Here is a 16,111-nt window from a genome sequence, read left to right as displayed (position 1 = left end):
TAATGTATGTCAGTACATGGCATGTAGCATTTTTGTTCTTGTGCTCCCACTCTGACCAGACTAAAAATCTACTCCATATGTAGGGAATAAGTGAGGTCTCTGGTATATGGTTGGAGGAGGTAGAGAGTGTTGGGGAGAGGGGAATTGGAACTCAGTGGATACAGGCCCCAACTTGTTGTATGTGAGCAGGGCAGACCTGGTGCGCAGGGCAGACCTAGTGCTTGCTATGGGTCAGATCCTGTACCACTCTTCACCTCAGCTTCCTTTTCCATTTCATCTGCTTCTTGAATACCCCAAACCCCTCAGTGTGTATTATAAACTGAGCCAAAAAGGAGGAATCAGAAATTGCTCTCTTTTGAGTATTTTGAGGGATGGTGAAACCTTGTAGGAATGTTGCTCCAGGGACTGAGAAAACACCATATGTGGGAAAGCATTTGTAAGTGAGGAAAACAGCATATGCAAGTTGGTCAGGATCTTGGAAAGCTCTGAACAGAGGAAGTGGGCACTGGGGAGAGTGTAGGAAGGGGGTTTTACTGAGGTCTTTAACAGGTCTTTTTCCAATTAGAGCCAAGAAGAGTCTAGGGACCAGGGCCCACTTCAGAGCCAGGGCCTGTATTTTCTTTGGGAAAAGAAGGCAGAGTTGATTGGCTTCCAAACCAGACTTGGCAGAAGTCCATACAGATCGTGGGCCAGTGAGCTGTGTCTTGGGTAGATCTCGATTGTAGTGGGCGCTCATTCAATAAATGAGACCAGCCCTGAGCTAGGCGTCAGGCACGTGTGGATGAAGAAGACATGGCTTCATCATAAAAAAGGAGACGTGCTGACAGTGATAACATAGTAGGTTCATTGTTTATGAACCCCAGTGAACCCCAGCGTAGACATCTCTCTAAATCCCAAACATCACTGATGTGCCTTGCACTGGCACTGCCTTCCCTCTTCACAGCCGCTCCAGTACTTTGTATGCGTGCATACAGGTCAGGCACGCAGCATCTCTGCTGCCACAGGTAACTCGGGTTTATGTTCAAGTCCTATTTCCAGTGCCTCACTCTATGCCATTACTGTGCTAAGTGCTCTCATATAGACTTCATTACTTAGCCCTCCCAGCCACATAGTTTTTGTTGAGCTGAAGAACCAAGTGTGACCTGTGACTCTCTGCTGTTATGGAGCAGTCTGACCTCAGACAACTCCATTCACCACCACGCCAAGCCTCAGTTTCCTTATTTGTAAAAACGAGGAGGTTACCTAGGGTCATTTATGATTTCCAACCTTGTGTCCTGGTGAGTTCTCCTACCAACATTCATGGGCTTGCTCTTTATGGCAAAAGCTGAAAGCAGATTATCGCGTGGAGTCTGCAAGCAGCCTGCTGGAGTTTTTTGTTTTGTTTTAAAATAAATCTTTATTGTTCAGATTATTACAGATGTTCCTCTTTTTTCCCCCATAGCTCCCCTCCACCTGATTCCACTCCCCCGCCCTTGCCCTTACCCCCCGCCAATGTCCTCATCCATAAGTGTAAGATTTTTGTCCAATCTCTTCCCGCACCCCTCATGCCCCCTTCCCCCTGAGAATTGTCAGTCCACTCCCTTTCTATGCCCCTGATTTTGTTATATTCACCAGTTTATTCTGTTCATCAGATATTTTTTATTGACTTGATTTTTAGATTCACTTGTTGATAGATATGTATTTGTTGTCACTTTGTTGTTCATAATTTTTATCTTTACCTTTTTCTTCTTCTTCCTCTTCTTAAAGAATACCCTTCAGCATTTCATATAATCCTGTTTTGGTGGTGATGAACTTTTTTAGCTTTTTCTTGTCTGTGAAGCTCTTTATCTGACCTTCGATTCTGAATGATAGCTTTGCTGGGTAGAGTAATCTTGGTTGTAGGTTCTTGCTGTTCATCACTTTGAATATTTCTTGCCACTCCCTTCTGGCCTGCATAGTTTCTGTTGAGAAATCAGCTGACAGTCATATGGGTACTCCCTTGTAGGTAACTAACTGTTTTTCTCTTACTGCTTTCAAGATTCTCTCTTTGTCTTTTGCCCTTGGCATTTTAATTATGATGTGTCTTGGTGTGGTCCTCTTTGGATTCCTCGTGTTTGAGGTTCTGTGTGCTTCTTGGACTTGTAAGTCTATTTCTTTCACCAGGTAGGGAAAGTTTTCTGTCATTATTTCTTCAAATAGGTTTTCAATATCTTGCTCTCTCTCTTCTTCTGGCACCCCCATAATTCGGATGTTGGTACGCTTGAAGTTGTCCCAGAGGTTCCTTACACTATCTTCATATTTTTTTATTCTTTTTTCTTTTTGTTTTTCTGGTTGGGTGTTTTTTGCTTCCTCATATTTCAAATCTTTGGTTTGATTCTTGGGGTCCTCTAGTCTACTGTTGGATTTCTGTATATTATTCTTTATTTCAGACAGTGTATGCTTAATTTCTGACTGGTCCTTTTCTATTTTTTTGGCATTCTCATTAAGATCCTTGAAGGTCTCACTAAGTTCCTTGGAGGTCTCACTAAGTTTCTCAGCAGTTTCTAGAAGATTCTTGAGTAACCTTATAACTGTGGTTTTGAACTCTATATCCAGTAGTTTGCTTCCCTCCATTTTTTTCATTTGTGACATGTTTCTTTGTCTCCACATTTTGGCTGCTTCCCTGTGTTGATGGAGTGGCTTTGTGTAGGTGACCTATAGGGCCCAGTGGCTCAGCCTCTCCAATCACCTGAAGTGGACACTCTTGGTGCACCCCTTTGTGGGCTGGGTGCACAGTCTTGTAGTTAAGCCTTGATTGCTGTTGGTACACTGGGAGGAATTGACCTTCAGGCCAATTGGCTGTGAGGATCAGCTGTGTCCATAATGGAAGAACTGCTGTGCTGGAGACACCCTTATGGGGCAGGACTTGCTTCAGTGGGGCTTTGGTGCTCACTGAGTCTGCCTCTTGAGTGTGTAGCTTATGGATGTGAAGAGTTGAAATCTGGTGTCATCTCACACTGACCACTAGGTATGCTGGCTCCTGGATCTTCAAGGAGGTGCAAGTCAGCTACTGTCTGAGGCCACCCAGCAGGAGCTACACAAGATCTGCAGATTTCTCCTCTTTGCTTGGGGTTTGGAAGTTTTGGAGCTCACCCAGCTGCAGTTTGTTAGGTTAAGCTGCAATAGGGCAGGCCATTCATATGCAAAAGCCACTGCGCACAGTTTGGGTGGGTTTGTAAATTGGGTGGGGTGGGGACTCAGGGAATCACTAGGGCATGGCAAACAGTGATGGCTGCCAGTCAGCCCTCTCTGCATCTCTGCGTTTCCGTGTCCCCGAGTCCCGTGCCCCAGTGCAGTAAACAATGATTCCTGCGTGCACCTCTGTGAGAAAGCCACCCTCACTTTCCAACCCGATGCCAGACAGTCCAGTTTCTCCCCGTAGGAGTCTCACCGGAAACTGGAGTTCAGAGCAGTTGGGAGCTTGTGTCTCCCTCCCACTTGAAAAGGACAACCGTGTCCTCAGTTGCCAGCCCTCTTGGCACGTGCCTCTGTACCTCTGCTTTTCCATGGCTCTGCACCTCCTACCCAGTCTCAATGTGCTTTTTTCTTTCCTTCTAGTTGTAGAACTTCCACTCAGCCAGCTTTCCTGTGGTTCTGGGTGATAGTCGTTTTGTCTTTTAGTTGTAGTTTTGGTGTGGTTGTGAGAGGCAGCACATACAGGTGTATACCTTATGCCGCCATCTTGGTTTCTCGCCTGCTGGGTTTTAATGCAGCCTTGCAAATAGTTCAGGAACACTTACCAGCCTGCAGATGGTCATTCCCACCGCTGATTACAGAGGAACGTGGCAAGGTTTGGGATGTGCTGGTAATAAACAGTCCAGATCCAGAAATGGCAGGATCAGGGGCTTTGAGCAGTGTGAGAAATGCTCACCTGACTGAATTCAAATAACAGACTTAGAGAAAGAAGTATGGTGAAAATGAGACTTTTAATACATCCTTGAGAGTGGGTGTCTGTCCAGTTGTACAGTCACACCTGGGGCAGCAAACACAGCCTATTTATTCAGTCCCTCCTCTAGTTCCTCATTGGCTGAGTACTATGCGGTCACCTGTTTCCTCATATGTTGCCTAAGTCTTATTGTCTCCTCATCGGGCCATCTAAAAAAATTGGGCTTAGGTCTTTTCTAGTTGCCTCCACTTCCCCCTGTCTAGTTGAGGCAGGTGCCTCAGGTGTTTCCACCATGATGCTGGCCCACATCCACAGTTCTTTGTTCTTACATCCTCTTCCCTCCTCCCTACATTCTGTTTGCCCTGGGGAAATTCAGCAACTGTTTCCATCAAAAGTTGACCATACTGGAGATGGGTCACAGAGGCCCATTTTCTACAAGCAGCTTTTTATATTATTACTGTGTTTTTTTTATTGTCTAAAGTTTTGCATATGTCTTCCCTTTCCCCAATTGACCCCCGTCCCACAGCCCTTCCCACCCGAGGCAAGCACCTACTGCCCCCCAACCCTACCCCTACCAGAGGTGGCCTGCTTTCCTTGTGCTGAATTTGTGTGTTGGTTCTCCTGAAGGGGGCAGGGCTGTCTAAAAGAGTCAGGAGACCTGCATTCTAACTCACAAAATGCCTTTGGTCTCCCAGAGGCAGTGTGCACCCATGTGGGGTGGTAGGAAAGTCCACCAGTTTTGTACTTGTGCAAGCAGTAGTATTGTCGGTAGAGAATTTAAAAACAATAATAAAATCAACTAAAAGTCAATCTGCTTTTCATGCTTACCATGCTTTCATGGGAAGATCAGTGATAAAATATTTCTCCCTGCCCTGCACAGTATGGCTCAGTTGGTTGTGTGTCTTCTGAGCACTGGAAGGTTGCTGGTTCAATTCCTGGTGTGGGGGGTATGCAGGAGTCAGTAGATCAATGTTGCACTTTTGCATCCCTATCCCCCCCCCCCCTTTCATCTCTTTCTCAAAATCAATAAACTATTCTTAAAAAAATATTTCTCCCTGACAACGTTGACCTCTCTCACTACTTCATTCAGCTCCCTCCATCCTCGGTCACCGCTGCCTGGAGGAGAAAGTAGGCAGTCTCAAAGGCCTTCCCACCACCCCCCAACCCCAGGCTCTCTCTGTCAGATTACCATTGAAGTCATAGCTCCTCTCCACCACTCTGAACATGACACTCTTAATGCAGTAATCCATGGGCTTTGCCCATCCCTCCTGACCAAAAATGGATTTCTACTCTACCTTCAAACAATTTCCCTAGGTAGAACATCTTAGCTCCTATAGCCAAAGCTGGCTTTATGGGTGTGCACCAATGCAGTGGCCTGGGATCCCACACTCAGAAAGAGGACCTCGTTGAACTCAGGGTTCAATGCTCTGTTGTTGTCATCTTGAAATTCTTAAGAACTTTATCTCTGAATATGTGTTTTGTAAGTGAAGTGCAATGGGAGAATGGGACATGTGCCTGGAGAGTCCACACATTGGCTGATACATGGTCACACCTGAAGCCACCCTGCCTCTAAATAACTTTTGCATGAGGCCCTGCACATTATGAAACTGGTTCTGCCTTCAGCCACCCTTACTTCCAGCTCTGACTCATGGCACCCAGACCTCCACCTCCACCTCGTGTGCACTGTGGTGTGGACAGCAGGGAGAGGCACAGACACAAGCAGGGAGGAAGGGGCTCCTGACTTCAGAAAAGAGAGAGTCTAGAAAGTAAGCCATGTGATGCCATGAAGGATGTCATACCTGCCACCATTGTCATTTGAAAAACATGCTGCAGGAAATGCAAAGGAAGTGGCAATTGCTGCTGCTGGGAGCCTCTTAGAAAAGGTAGTTTTTGAACCAGGCAAGGAGGAATGGGTAAAATTTCCATGGAGAGGCGATGAAAGTGTGCAAGGTGAGGGGAGTACACATGCACATCATAATAATAAAAGGCCAAGAGGTGTCACGACCAAAATGACCAAACGACCGATTGCCATGAGGTGGCATTGACCACTTCTGGGTCCTTCCCCCATCCCCACCTGTGAGCAGGGACAGGGTGGGACTGGGGACTGGCCACTGGCAAGCAGGCTGAACTGCTGACCTTTTGGTCCCTCCCCCCAGCCCGCAGGCTCCGATGGATCAGTGAGTTGAACAGGGGAATCGGGGTGGGTGGTGAGAGGACCAGGCTGGCTGTCAGGCCATTGGGATCACCAGCTCATCCTCAGCTGTTTGGGGGCTCAGGCCTGTGGTAAAGCAGGTGCTGGCAACTTCACCTCCATGCGCGTGCACTGGGCTGGCCGCTGATGGAACACGCTGCCTGGCTCGGGGCTGCTCAGGCTGGGATGGGTAGGTCGCAGGAGCGCCCCGCAGCCTCCCTCAGTGCCTCAAGCCCCATCATCATCATCAGCAGCAGCAGCAGCAGCAGCAGCAGCAGCATCAGTGATGGCAGCAGCGCCCGCGTGAGCGGCCCTGAGCAGGCAGCGCATTCCATCAGCGGCTGGCCCAGTGAAAGCACATGGAGGTGAAGTCTCCCGTGCCCACTTTCCCACAGGCCTTGGAGCAGCCAGGAATGAGCTGGTGATCCCAATAGCCTGAGAGCCTGGTGGCAGAGGTGGCGTTCAGCCTGGGGACTGGCTAACAGGCAGAAGATGGCCCTGATCACAGGAGGCTAGGCCTAGGGACCCTACCTGCACGATTTAATTGTGTGCTGGGCCTCTAGTGGGTTATAAAGCATATCCAAGTACCTTCTGAATTGTGAATGGAGCTGGGGCAAAAAATGTAAGAGCCCAATCATAAAATGGTGAAAAGGGAGGTTAGGTCCGAAGTGCAGAGAACCCTTCTCTCTTTCCCTTGTGTCTTCCCCTCTTCTTCAAACTGTGGTTTAGGATTTCCTCTTCTATAAAATGAAGGAATTAGATTAAATGATCATCTCCTTTTAATACCCTGTAATTCTGTATGGAGACCACCAGCCATAAAGATGCATTCCCAAACCATTGGTATCATCTTTCATTCTTCCTATCAACTCACCCTTATATTGACCTTGTTAATCTATACATTGGCTCTTATTCTACCTTGGACCTCCTCCCACTAACCATACTTGATCGATTTTCTTATGAGCAGATATTCTGTGTTTATAGTGGCTGGATTTGAGGGGATTTAATAAAAATTTTTCATAAACATTTAGTCTCAAATTATGTTAGTGAAGCTTTATTCTGTTTGGGAGTGGCGAGGTGGGAGAAGGGGGTATAATTCTAGTGCAGGGATGGGGAATGTCTGGCCCTTGGGCTGTATAAGGCCTGCAAAATCATTTTGGTTTGGCCCTGCCAAGGCTTCAGGGGTGAGTTAATTAAATGTTTGACCAAATATAGTTGGGTAATTTTTAAGTTGATAATTTTGTATGGCTCAAGAATGATGTTATAAATATCCAAATGACCCTTGGCAGAAAAAAGGTTCCCCACCCCTGTTCTAGTGGTATGTAGGATATACTTGTATTTTTCAAGTTTTATTTTGTTGGTCCTGCAAGATGGAAGGAAATGTCACTTATATGCAGAGTGAGAGGGAGATGAGTTGTCCTGTGGGAACCATTTTCCTGGGATAATATGATTCCTAGGGCAAACTCTAGGGTTGGGCAGCAAAGCTAGAATCCTTTGCTCAGCTTTAACCTTGAGGGAGTCAGTTGTCCACAGAGTGGTTCCCATGGAAAAAAAGATGGTCTCCTTATCAGAGAGAGGCGGAAATTGGAACAAAGTGCCTGCAACATTGCTTGCTGGCCTTTGGGGATAAGAGAGCAGTTCTTCAGACAAGATGGGAAAAGAGGCTGTGTCTGTAAGTCCTGGGAATGAGTTAGTGGGGACAGGCTCAGGCATGGGTACTGGGTAAGCAGGGTGGCTTTTCTGTTTCTCATGCCACCTTTGTTTATTTCTCTTCTGTTTCCCCTGGATTTAGTAAAGTCTTTCTGAAAGTGCCAAAGGTGAACCAAGGGAAGGGTTTTTATTTTCCATGCTAAGACATAGCTTTAAAGAGGAAACAGTATACCCCTGGGGGCCAGCGAGGTGATAGCAATGGTGATTAAAGAATGGATACCTCCCGGCGGGTGGTGTGAATAACAGGGTATTAACCATGGGATTACCCATGCAGCCACCCTGAGAGTCTCTTCCAGGGCCAAGCTTTTGAGAATCAGGGCTTTGCTCTAGTGAGGGAGAGACCAGCATGGATGGTATCTTGAGATCAGCCCACTAATTCCACACGGACTCAGTGGAAACCTCATGTTGAGGTTCTGCTATGGCAACAGAATGAGTGTGTTGATGGGTTAAAAATGCCATTTAAACAAGGACATAACAGAATTAGAAATCTAACCACTGAGACTTTTTGTAATGAAAACTGTAATAAACTAAACAAGAACAATTAATCAGCAAGGAAACTTGCAGTTCAGGGCAAGTCCGGCTCATTAATTTCAGCTGGTTGTTGCTGCCTCTCCAGCTTCTGCTGCCGTCTTGTGAATGAAGACAGTCTCTGCGGAGAAGTTGGGTGTCCTGGGAAAGCATGTTCACTGGAGAGCTTGACAGAGCACCCTGAAACTCAGGCCCTCTCACAGAGTAGGTAGTGGTCCCACATGGTCCTTTACAAGGGGAGGAGAACAGCTCCACCAGGCGTGGCCCAGTCAGGGCTGAGCCCTTCTCTGATGTCACCATACAGAAGCAACCAACCCAACCCAGCTGCAGGGTATTCCTTTGAGAGACTCCAAGGGCTGCATTTGGGGGCGGGGGGGGGGAGCAGTAGAGCTCTGTCTCTTGAGACATTTGCAAGGCTGCTGTTGCCAATAAAAAGCTGTAAATATGCATTTATAATTTTCAGGTTTAACTTCTTCATGATTTGCCAAGGTGGAGGGCTATGGTCTTTCCAGGCTCAAATGACGTCTAAAGAAGTGGCAGGACATCATCCTCACCCAACAGAAGGCTGCAGATAGAGCAGACGTCAGAAGCAAGTGCAGTGGGGGCTGTGTGAATAGCAAAGAGCAGAGGCAGAAGGGCTGGCATGCAGTCTCCTCCTGCCTCGGCCTTTGTGCCCTGGATCCTAGGAAGAGACCTAACCCTTTTAATCTGTAATTCTCTCCAGAAATGTTTTTGGCTCATTTTGTTTTAAAAATATGCTTTGCTCTCTCCCTCCTGCTTATACAACTTGTACACGCCGCACACACACAGACACACACACACACACACACACACACACACACACACACACAAACATACACAATCTCTTTCCCCATCACACAGCCACAGTGCTAGAAGACAGAATTGAGCTGAAGGCACTTGAAAGTTTAGGAGAGAAAAACACTTTAGATTCCCAGAGTTGGGGATCAAGATCGACGAGCTCTGTCTTGGGACGTCAGAGTTTTGTTTGCTCACCTAGAATGGTGGCACCCTGCTCTCTCTTACCCGAACAGGGACACTCTGGCTCAGGTAGCTGGTCCCAGAATGACGTCAGCTACCACAGCCTGCTAGTAACACCTGTGTTTCCTTTTCAGATCTTACAGGTGAACAAGGTGATGTCCATCTTGTTTTATGTGATATTTCTCGCTTATCTCCGTGGCATCCAAGGTAACAACATGGATCAAAGGAGTTTGCCAGAAGACTCGCTAAATTCCCTGATTATTAAGCTGATCCAGGCAGATATTTTGAAAAACAAGCTTTCCAAGCAGATGGTGGACGTTAAGGAGAACTACCAGAGCACGCTGCCCAAAGCAGAGGCCCCCCGAGAGCCGGAGCAGGGCGAGCCCGCCAAGTCAGAGTTCCAGCCGATGATTGCAATGGACACGGAATTGCTGCGGCAACAGAGACGCTACAACTCCCCCCGGGTCCTGCTGAGCGATAGCACCCCCTTGGAGCCCCCTCCCTTGTATCTCATGGAGGATTACGTGGGCAACCCCGAGGTGGCGAACAGAACATCACGGCGGAAGAGGTACGCAGAGCACAAGAGTCACCGAGGGGAGTACTCCGTGTGTGACAGCGAGAGTCTGTGGGTGACAGACAAGTCATCGGCCATCGACATTCGGGGACACCAGGTCACGGTGCTGGGGGAGATCAAAACGGGCAACTCTCCCGTCAAACAATATTTTTATGAGACGAGATGTAAAGAAGCCAGGCCTGTCAAAAACGGTTGCAGGGGGATTGACGATAAACACTGGAACTCTCAGTGCAAAACATCCCAAACCTATGTCCGAGCACTGACGTCAGAAAACAATAAACTCGTAGGCTGGCGATGGATACGGATAGACACCTCCTGTGTGTGTGCCTTGTCAAGAAAGATCGGAAGAACATAGATTGGCATCTCTCCCTATATATAAATTATTACTTTAAATTATATGATATGCATGTAGCATATAAATGTTTATATTGTTTTTATATATTATAAGTTGACCTTTATTTATTAAACTTCAGCAACCCTACAGTATATAAGCTTTTTTTTTCTCAATAAAATCCGTGTGCTTGCCTTCCCTCAGGCCTCTCCCATCTGTTAAACCTTATTTTGTGACCCAGCTCTTGGGAGCCGCTCTGTAAAATCTGTGTACACCAGTATTTTGCATTCAGTATTGTCAAGGCCATGACTGTCGTTTTAGTAAACTTGTTAAAATCAGATGATGTCAGAGTTGTGTATAGACACAGTAATATCCCCCTCCTGGTATACTTCATGTTTGATTAATTAAAAGAACTGTTTTCACCTCCATTGAAAACATCACCAGTAGCTTTGAGCCCCATGCTTAATTTGGGCGACAAGTTCACTGTCAATAACTCGCTCTCCTCTCTCTGCTCACCTAGAATGGTGGTATCCTGCTCTCTCTTACCCGCACAGGGATCCACTTCGCCAATAAAAATTGTGATTGCCCCAGTGGTATGGTCCCAGAACAGTAACAGCAAACCTGGCAATTTTAGTTTTGGAAGTTTCTTTTCAGCACATTTGTTGTTTGGGGTTGTTTAAGGGTTGGATTTTGTTTTGTTTTGGCTTTGGTGTTTGTTTTGTTTTTGTAAGTGGTTTTCATCCTTTAGACACATAGGAAAAAAATTTTAACTGTTTGTAACAATAATTGTATGGTTACGCAGAAGCAAACTGAAATGGATCATGAATAATCTACCCACAGAAGAGAACTGACTCATCAGAGATCCTTTGGCGCCTGGCCTCCTCCCTCCCCTGGCGGTGCCTCCTAGAGCTGCATGAGGAATTAGAAAATTCTCTGGCTTTGCAGTCAGACCGGGGTTCAAAGTCCAGCTCCTCCCCTGTGACTTGGGGTAAGGTTTGGTTGGAGGCCTCCCTGAGCCCATGTTTCTCAGGGCCAGAAAGTGAGATGGAGATCCTGCCTACCTCCCAGGCTGTCTTGGGGATTCAGCTAAGTAGCCCCTGTAGACGTCTAGCTGAGGGTAGGCATTCAAGAGTGCTAGTCCATCCTCTCCTCCCCCACTCCTCTCTCTCAGCTCTTGTGTTCCTCTGTATCATGTTTGGTTGATTCATCACTTTGAAATGTACAAGCTCAAATGGAAGGAACCTTCCTAATGCCTGCTGGGTCCCAGAAGGAGTCACAGCAGCAGAGGGGGTCCCTGTGGGGATGGCCACACCTGTTCTGCCATGGCAGGCCTGAGGAGGACACTAGTGGTCCCCAATTCCTTTTCCCAGTTTGAAGTAGTTCACCCTCTTGGGGCTGGAGCCTAAGGAATCTCATCTCCCATCTTGAAGATGCAAGGTGCCCCCTATCCCACTATAGAAGCTGCCATCACTGACCTGCAACCCTGCCCTGTGCCTTCCATGGATTGCCCTGCCTTCAAGGCCCACGTGTGCTCTCTGTATCTAGAACAGCCACAAACCCCGAGATCTCTCTGACACATACCTAATAGAAGATGTGTCCTTTCTGTGCCATGAGCCCCTGAAATAGGCTCAGCAAATAGCAGTACTTGGTTAAGAGCATCATTCTACTGCACATGATTCTCGATTCCTAAAATAGGAGGGCAGGAAATGAAGAATAGGCCCCGTGCCCTCTATGTGCTAGGTGCTTTCAAACATGGCCACCATTAGTTGTCACAAGTCCTGTGAGGTAGTCATGATCATCTCTAGTTAACAGGTGAGGAAACTGAGGCTTGAGGATTTAAGTTGCCCATGACCACTGAGCAGGTAAGTAGCAAGTGAATATTTAAATACTTGTTTGAATGATGACAGTCTTGTTTCCTCCTCACTAGTCCTTCCCTTTCCCCCTTCTGCATGGCACACTGCATTTCAGAGTGAACATTGAAATCCTAGAGAAATGAAAAGCACAGTTTTCTACATGGATTCTTTTTTTTTAAAAATATTTTTTTGTTTAAAGTATTATATGTAGTAGTACATATATCTACTTTTTTTCCCCCCATTGACCTTCCCCCAGCCTCCTCTACCCCGTCGCATGCCCTCATCCCACCCCCCAGTATCTTGTGTCCATATGTTGTGCTTACATGCATGCATGGAATCCTTTTTTACCTCATGTTTCATGAGCCTACAGCAAAAACACAGCACACCCATGGATAGGAGAATGAAGTCTTATGCTTGACCCAAGCCCAGTTCTCAAGCTGGAATTTATGTTCCTCTTCTGGAACTTCTATTCCAAATGAGTAGTGGGATTGTCAAGAGGGTCTGGCTGCCTGGGGAAATGGGCTTGAGTGACAGAGACCCCAGATCGCAGCCTGGAAAGCCATGGTTCTTAAACAGCAGGGCTCTGCCTTGAATGGAAGGAGTTTGCCTGCATGTCCAGAGTGGGTCTGGAGCAGCATGCTTTGAGGACAAGTACCACTTTGAGGAGAAAGTGAACCTGAGGATGAGTGAAAAGTTTCCTGAAAGGAACTCTAGGCTTCAGACCATGTGACAACTCTGTCTCTCCCATGCTGGGTCACAGTGCAATGAAGAATCAGCCATGTCCATTTCAGTAACTTTATTAGCATTTAGAAGGTATTCATGCCGAAACTGGTTTGGCTCAGTGGATAGAGCGTCGGTCTGCGGACTGAAAGGTCCCAGGTTCGATTCCGGTCTAGGGCATGTACCTTGGTTGCGGGCACATCCCCGGTGGGTGGGGTGTGCAGGAGGCAACTAGTCGATGTTTCTCTCTCATCGATGTTTCTAGCTCTCTATCCCTCTCCCTTCCTCTCTGTAAAAAATCAATAAAATATCTTTTTAAAAAAAGAAGGTATTCATATGCTGCCAAAGTCTTCATGTTGAGCTTATGGGCCCAGGACAGAGCCTTCTTTAAGGTTCATAGCAGGCTTACTTCTATCCAGTGTGCACATTTGCCACCTTGATAGGTTGAAAATTATGCTCATCTCTGAGATAGGAGGGCCTTGGAGGGCTGGTGTCTGGCTCCTAGAAAACTCCACTCTCTCTTTCCTCTCCCCTATTGCTTGGATATCACTGGATAAGTCACCTGTCCTATCGGGAGCTTTCAGCAGCATCCTGAGGTTCTACTGCAGACTGGACAGTCCTCACTTTCTTAATGAATGCTATGCTGAGAAGTTCTGTTGGCCATTGGTGGAGGCTTCTGTCTGCCCTCTTATCCCTCTCTAAGGTTTTTCCATTTATGGGCTGTGTATACTTAAGCAAGTTACTGAACCTCTCTGAACCTTTGTTTCCTTGTCTATAAAAATGACGATAGTGCTTACTTCATAACATTGTTTTACAGTGTAATGAAAACATCCATTTCCTAGCACATACGAAGCCTCCTGGAGTGTAACATGATGATGATGATTGATGCTGCTGCTTTTGATGATGATGATGACGACGATGACATTAGCTGGTTTTGGGGGGATTTGCAGGAGCCCTCATTGTGGAATTCTGGTAGGAATTTCTACACTTCACAGTGGAAGTGCATCAACCATCCCGTGTGAGGCAGTCCCCAGAGTAGCATTTGCTCAGTGCCCCTGGCCCAGTCCTACTCACAGGCCTTGAATCCTTCTCAGTTGGCACACCAGGGAAGGACTTCTAACCCTTCTCAGCAAAACTACTAGCAATCTACCTAATTTTCTGAAAGAGAGAGAGAATGTGTGTGTGTTATTCCTCTTTACAAATGTATGAGACAGCTTTGTTCTTGTTTTCATTCTCTCCCTCATTCATTCTCTCTCACTGTGTCCAACAGTGCTTTCTCCAGGCTAGTGTTTTAGGGTTTGGTATTTCTGAGAATTTCTTTGTTGGATCCCTTTCCTGCCTGTGTGTTTATGTGTGCTTTTTAGTTCAATTACTTGATGTAAAAACCCTCCATTGAGGCTTGGAGAAACCATCTGCATTTATTTTATCACCTTTGGACATGTGTTTGAGAATAAAATATGTGTAGTCAGTTTATGGCTACCTGGAGATTTGTCCGGCTTCACCAGGAAGATGCAACACCCACCCCCCAGGCTTCAAGCTCTGACAGCCCTGGGTGTGCAAAGCCAACACCAGGCCCTCGGCAAGGCCCAGCTTTGCCTCACAGAGTTCCAGCGCTACTCTGAAGCCTGGAGAGCAGACAACTGTCTACCACCCACTCACCCCCAACAACCCTGGCCGGAGGGCCTTGAACATGCTTGGTTCCACACACCCAGGAGTTGCCACAGCCACTGAAGACTGACTCACTGGAACCTTCTGCAGCCTGACCCTCTTCCTCAGGTCCCCACCCTAAGTCTTGGGAGACCCAAAGTCCTTACACAGCCTTCTCAAGTAACAGTGGGCAAGTGGACTTCTCAAAGGGCACACGTTTCACAGTGAGCTGAACACAAGTGCCTCTGTGGTGGCTGGAGGCCCTGGGTATTTGGTTGGCTCCAGAGGGAAGTTGGCCTAGCTTGGAAGAGAACCACAGAGCAGGTTGAAGCACTCTGAATAACCATGGATTTGCTGCCTTCAGTCCTCAGCCTGTGTTTGGTTACAGTGTATGGAAGGCCAATGAAACAAGTGCAGATGTTCCTGTGGTGGGGAACAGCAGTAGGGAGGGGTAAGGAGGTACAGAAGGCAATGGCCCAAAGATATCAAAAGTCTTTTCTAGAAGCTGGTTACCGCTGATGAGTTTGGCTGAGTTGAGTTGTTGCAGAGTTCAGTAATGGCATTGCCTGTTCAATTACAAAAGTTTCTGTGGCAAGAAAACATAAAAGTTTATTGGGAAATTGTGAAACACAGCCTAATGAATTAGATGGCTTTTCACATGGAGATGTATGGAGGTGAGTGGGTGTGCATGTGTTTGCATGTGTGCAAGTATGTGCATGTGTCCATGCGTGCGTGTGTCCATGTGTGTGTGTGTCCATGCATGTGTGTTGTGTGTGTGTGTGTGTGTGTGTGTGTGTGTGTGTGTGTGTAGTTGCTTTGATATCCTAACCATTAATGTATTGCATTTTTTAAAGGAAAGGTAATGCTTGAAAAGAATACTCCAGAGATTGAGCTGGGAGCCAGCTGGGGAGCATATGGAAAATGAACATTCTTAGGGCTAGAAAACAGGCTGGTCAGGGTTGAGGATTTGCAGACAGAAAAGGCATCAGGCAGGCTCCACCAGCCAAAACAGAAGGAGCTGGAGTTGTGGACCTTCTGGTTTGGCAGGAAAGCACTGAAAGCCAGTGTGGGTTTAGAGGGTGGAAGATAAGGTCAGACCAAAGAATAGCTAATAATAGTAACAGTTATCATTTATCAGCTGCTTCCTCATGTAAGGCACTGTGTACATCCTGGTAGTTTTAACTCTTTTGAGCAGCTGAGAACATATAGTTAAGAATGGGTAAGTAACTTTCCCAAGGTCATACAGCTGGTAAGAAAGGGTAAGTGCTCCCCCCTAACCCCCAGGAGCCCAGGTGGTCTGTGTAGTGTGGAAGGACATGCTATCAACTGGGTCAGTGAGACAATGATGGAGAAGAGGCTGAGTCCCTTAGGGACATTGACTGCTGAAATTCAATGGGGGTGAAGGGGTGAGGAGGCATGCCCTTGGCACATGGGAGATAATTAAAATGTCAATACAGCAGGGATTCCCAACAATTGTCCCATGTGAGGGAGGTTCCAGACTCATTGGTACAGCAGCTCAGTAGTTGGGGAGAAAGAGTGGGCCTCCCACCCCAAACCCTCCACCCCCCACCCAGAAACTTCACTATTACTGTACTGGGGGAAGGTGTTATAACTTCTCCTAAAGTATAAAAACCATCATTGCTGTCATATCCCTTTG

At 46.9% G+C, this 16,111-nt stretch overlaps 1 protein-coding gene across 2 annotated transcripts in view; it reads left to right on the top strand.

Annotated features, from left to right (window-relative positions):
* NTF3 (neurotrophin 3) overlaps positions 1-10,701 on the top strand; it is a 71,732-nt gene extending 61,031 nt beyond the window's left edge. For both annotated transcript variants that reach the window (XM_008144809.3, XM_054718537.1), the window contains exon 2: positions 9,464-10,701. In XM_008144809.3, the coding sequence (XP_008143031.1) occupies positions 9,464-10,258 (795 nt within the window). In that variant the 3' untranslated portion in view covers positions 10,259-10,701. The remainder of the gene's footprint in view (positions 1-9,463) is intronic.
* The last annotated feature ends 5,410 nt before the right edge of the window (positions 10,702-16,111 follow it).

Source organism: Eptesicus fuscus, chromosome 7 (genome assembly GCF_027574615.1).
Source record: "Eptesicus fuscus isolate TK198812 chromosome 7, DD_ASM_mEF_20220401, whole genome shotgun sequence".
In the NCBI taxonomy this organism is placed as follows: Eukaryota; Metazoa; Chordata; class Mammalia; order Chiroptera; family Vespertilionidae; genus Eptesicus; species Eptesicus fuscus.
Note: the sequence above shows the minus strand (reverse complement) of the source record. Positions and strands in the feature narration are given on the sequence as shown.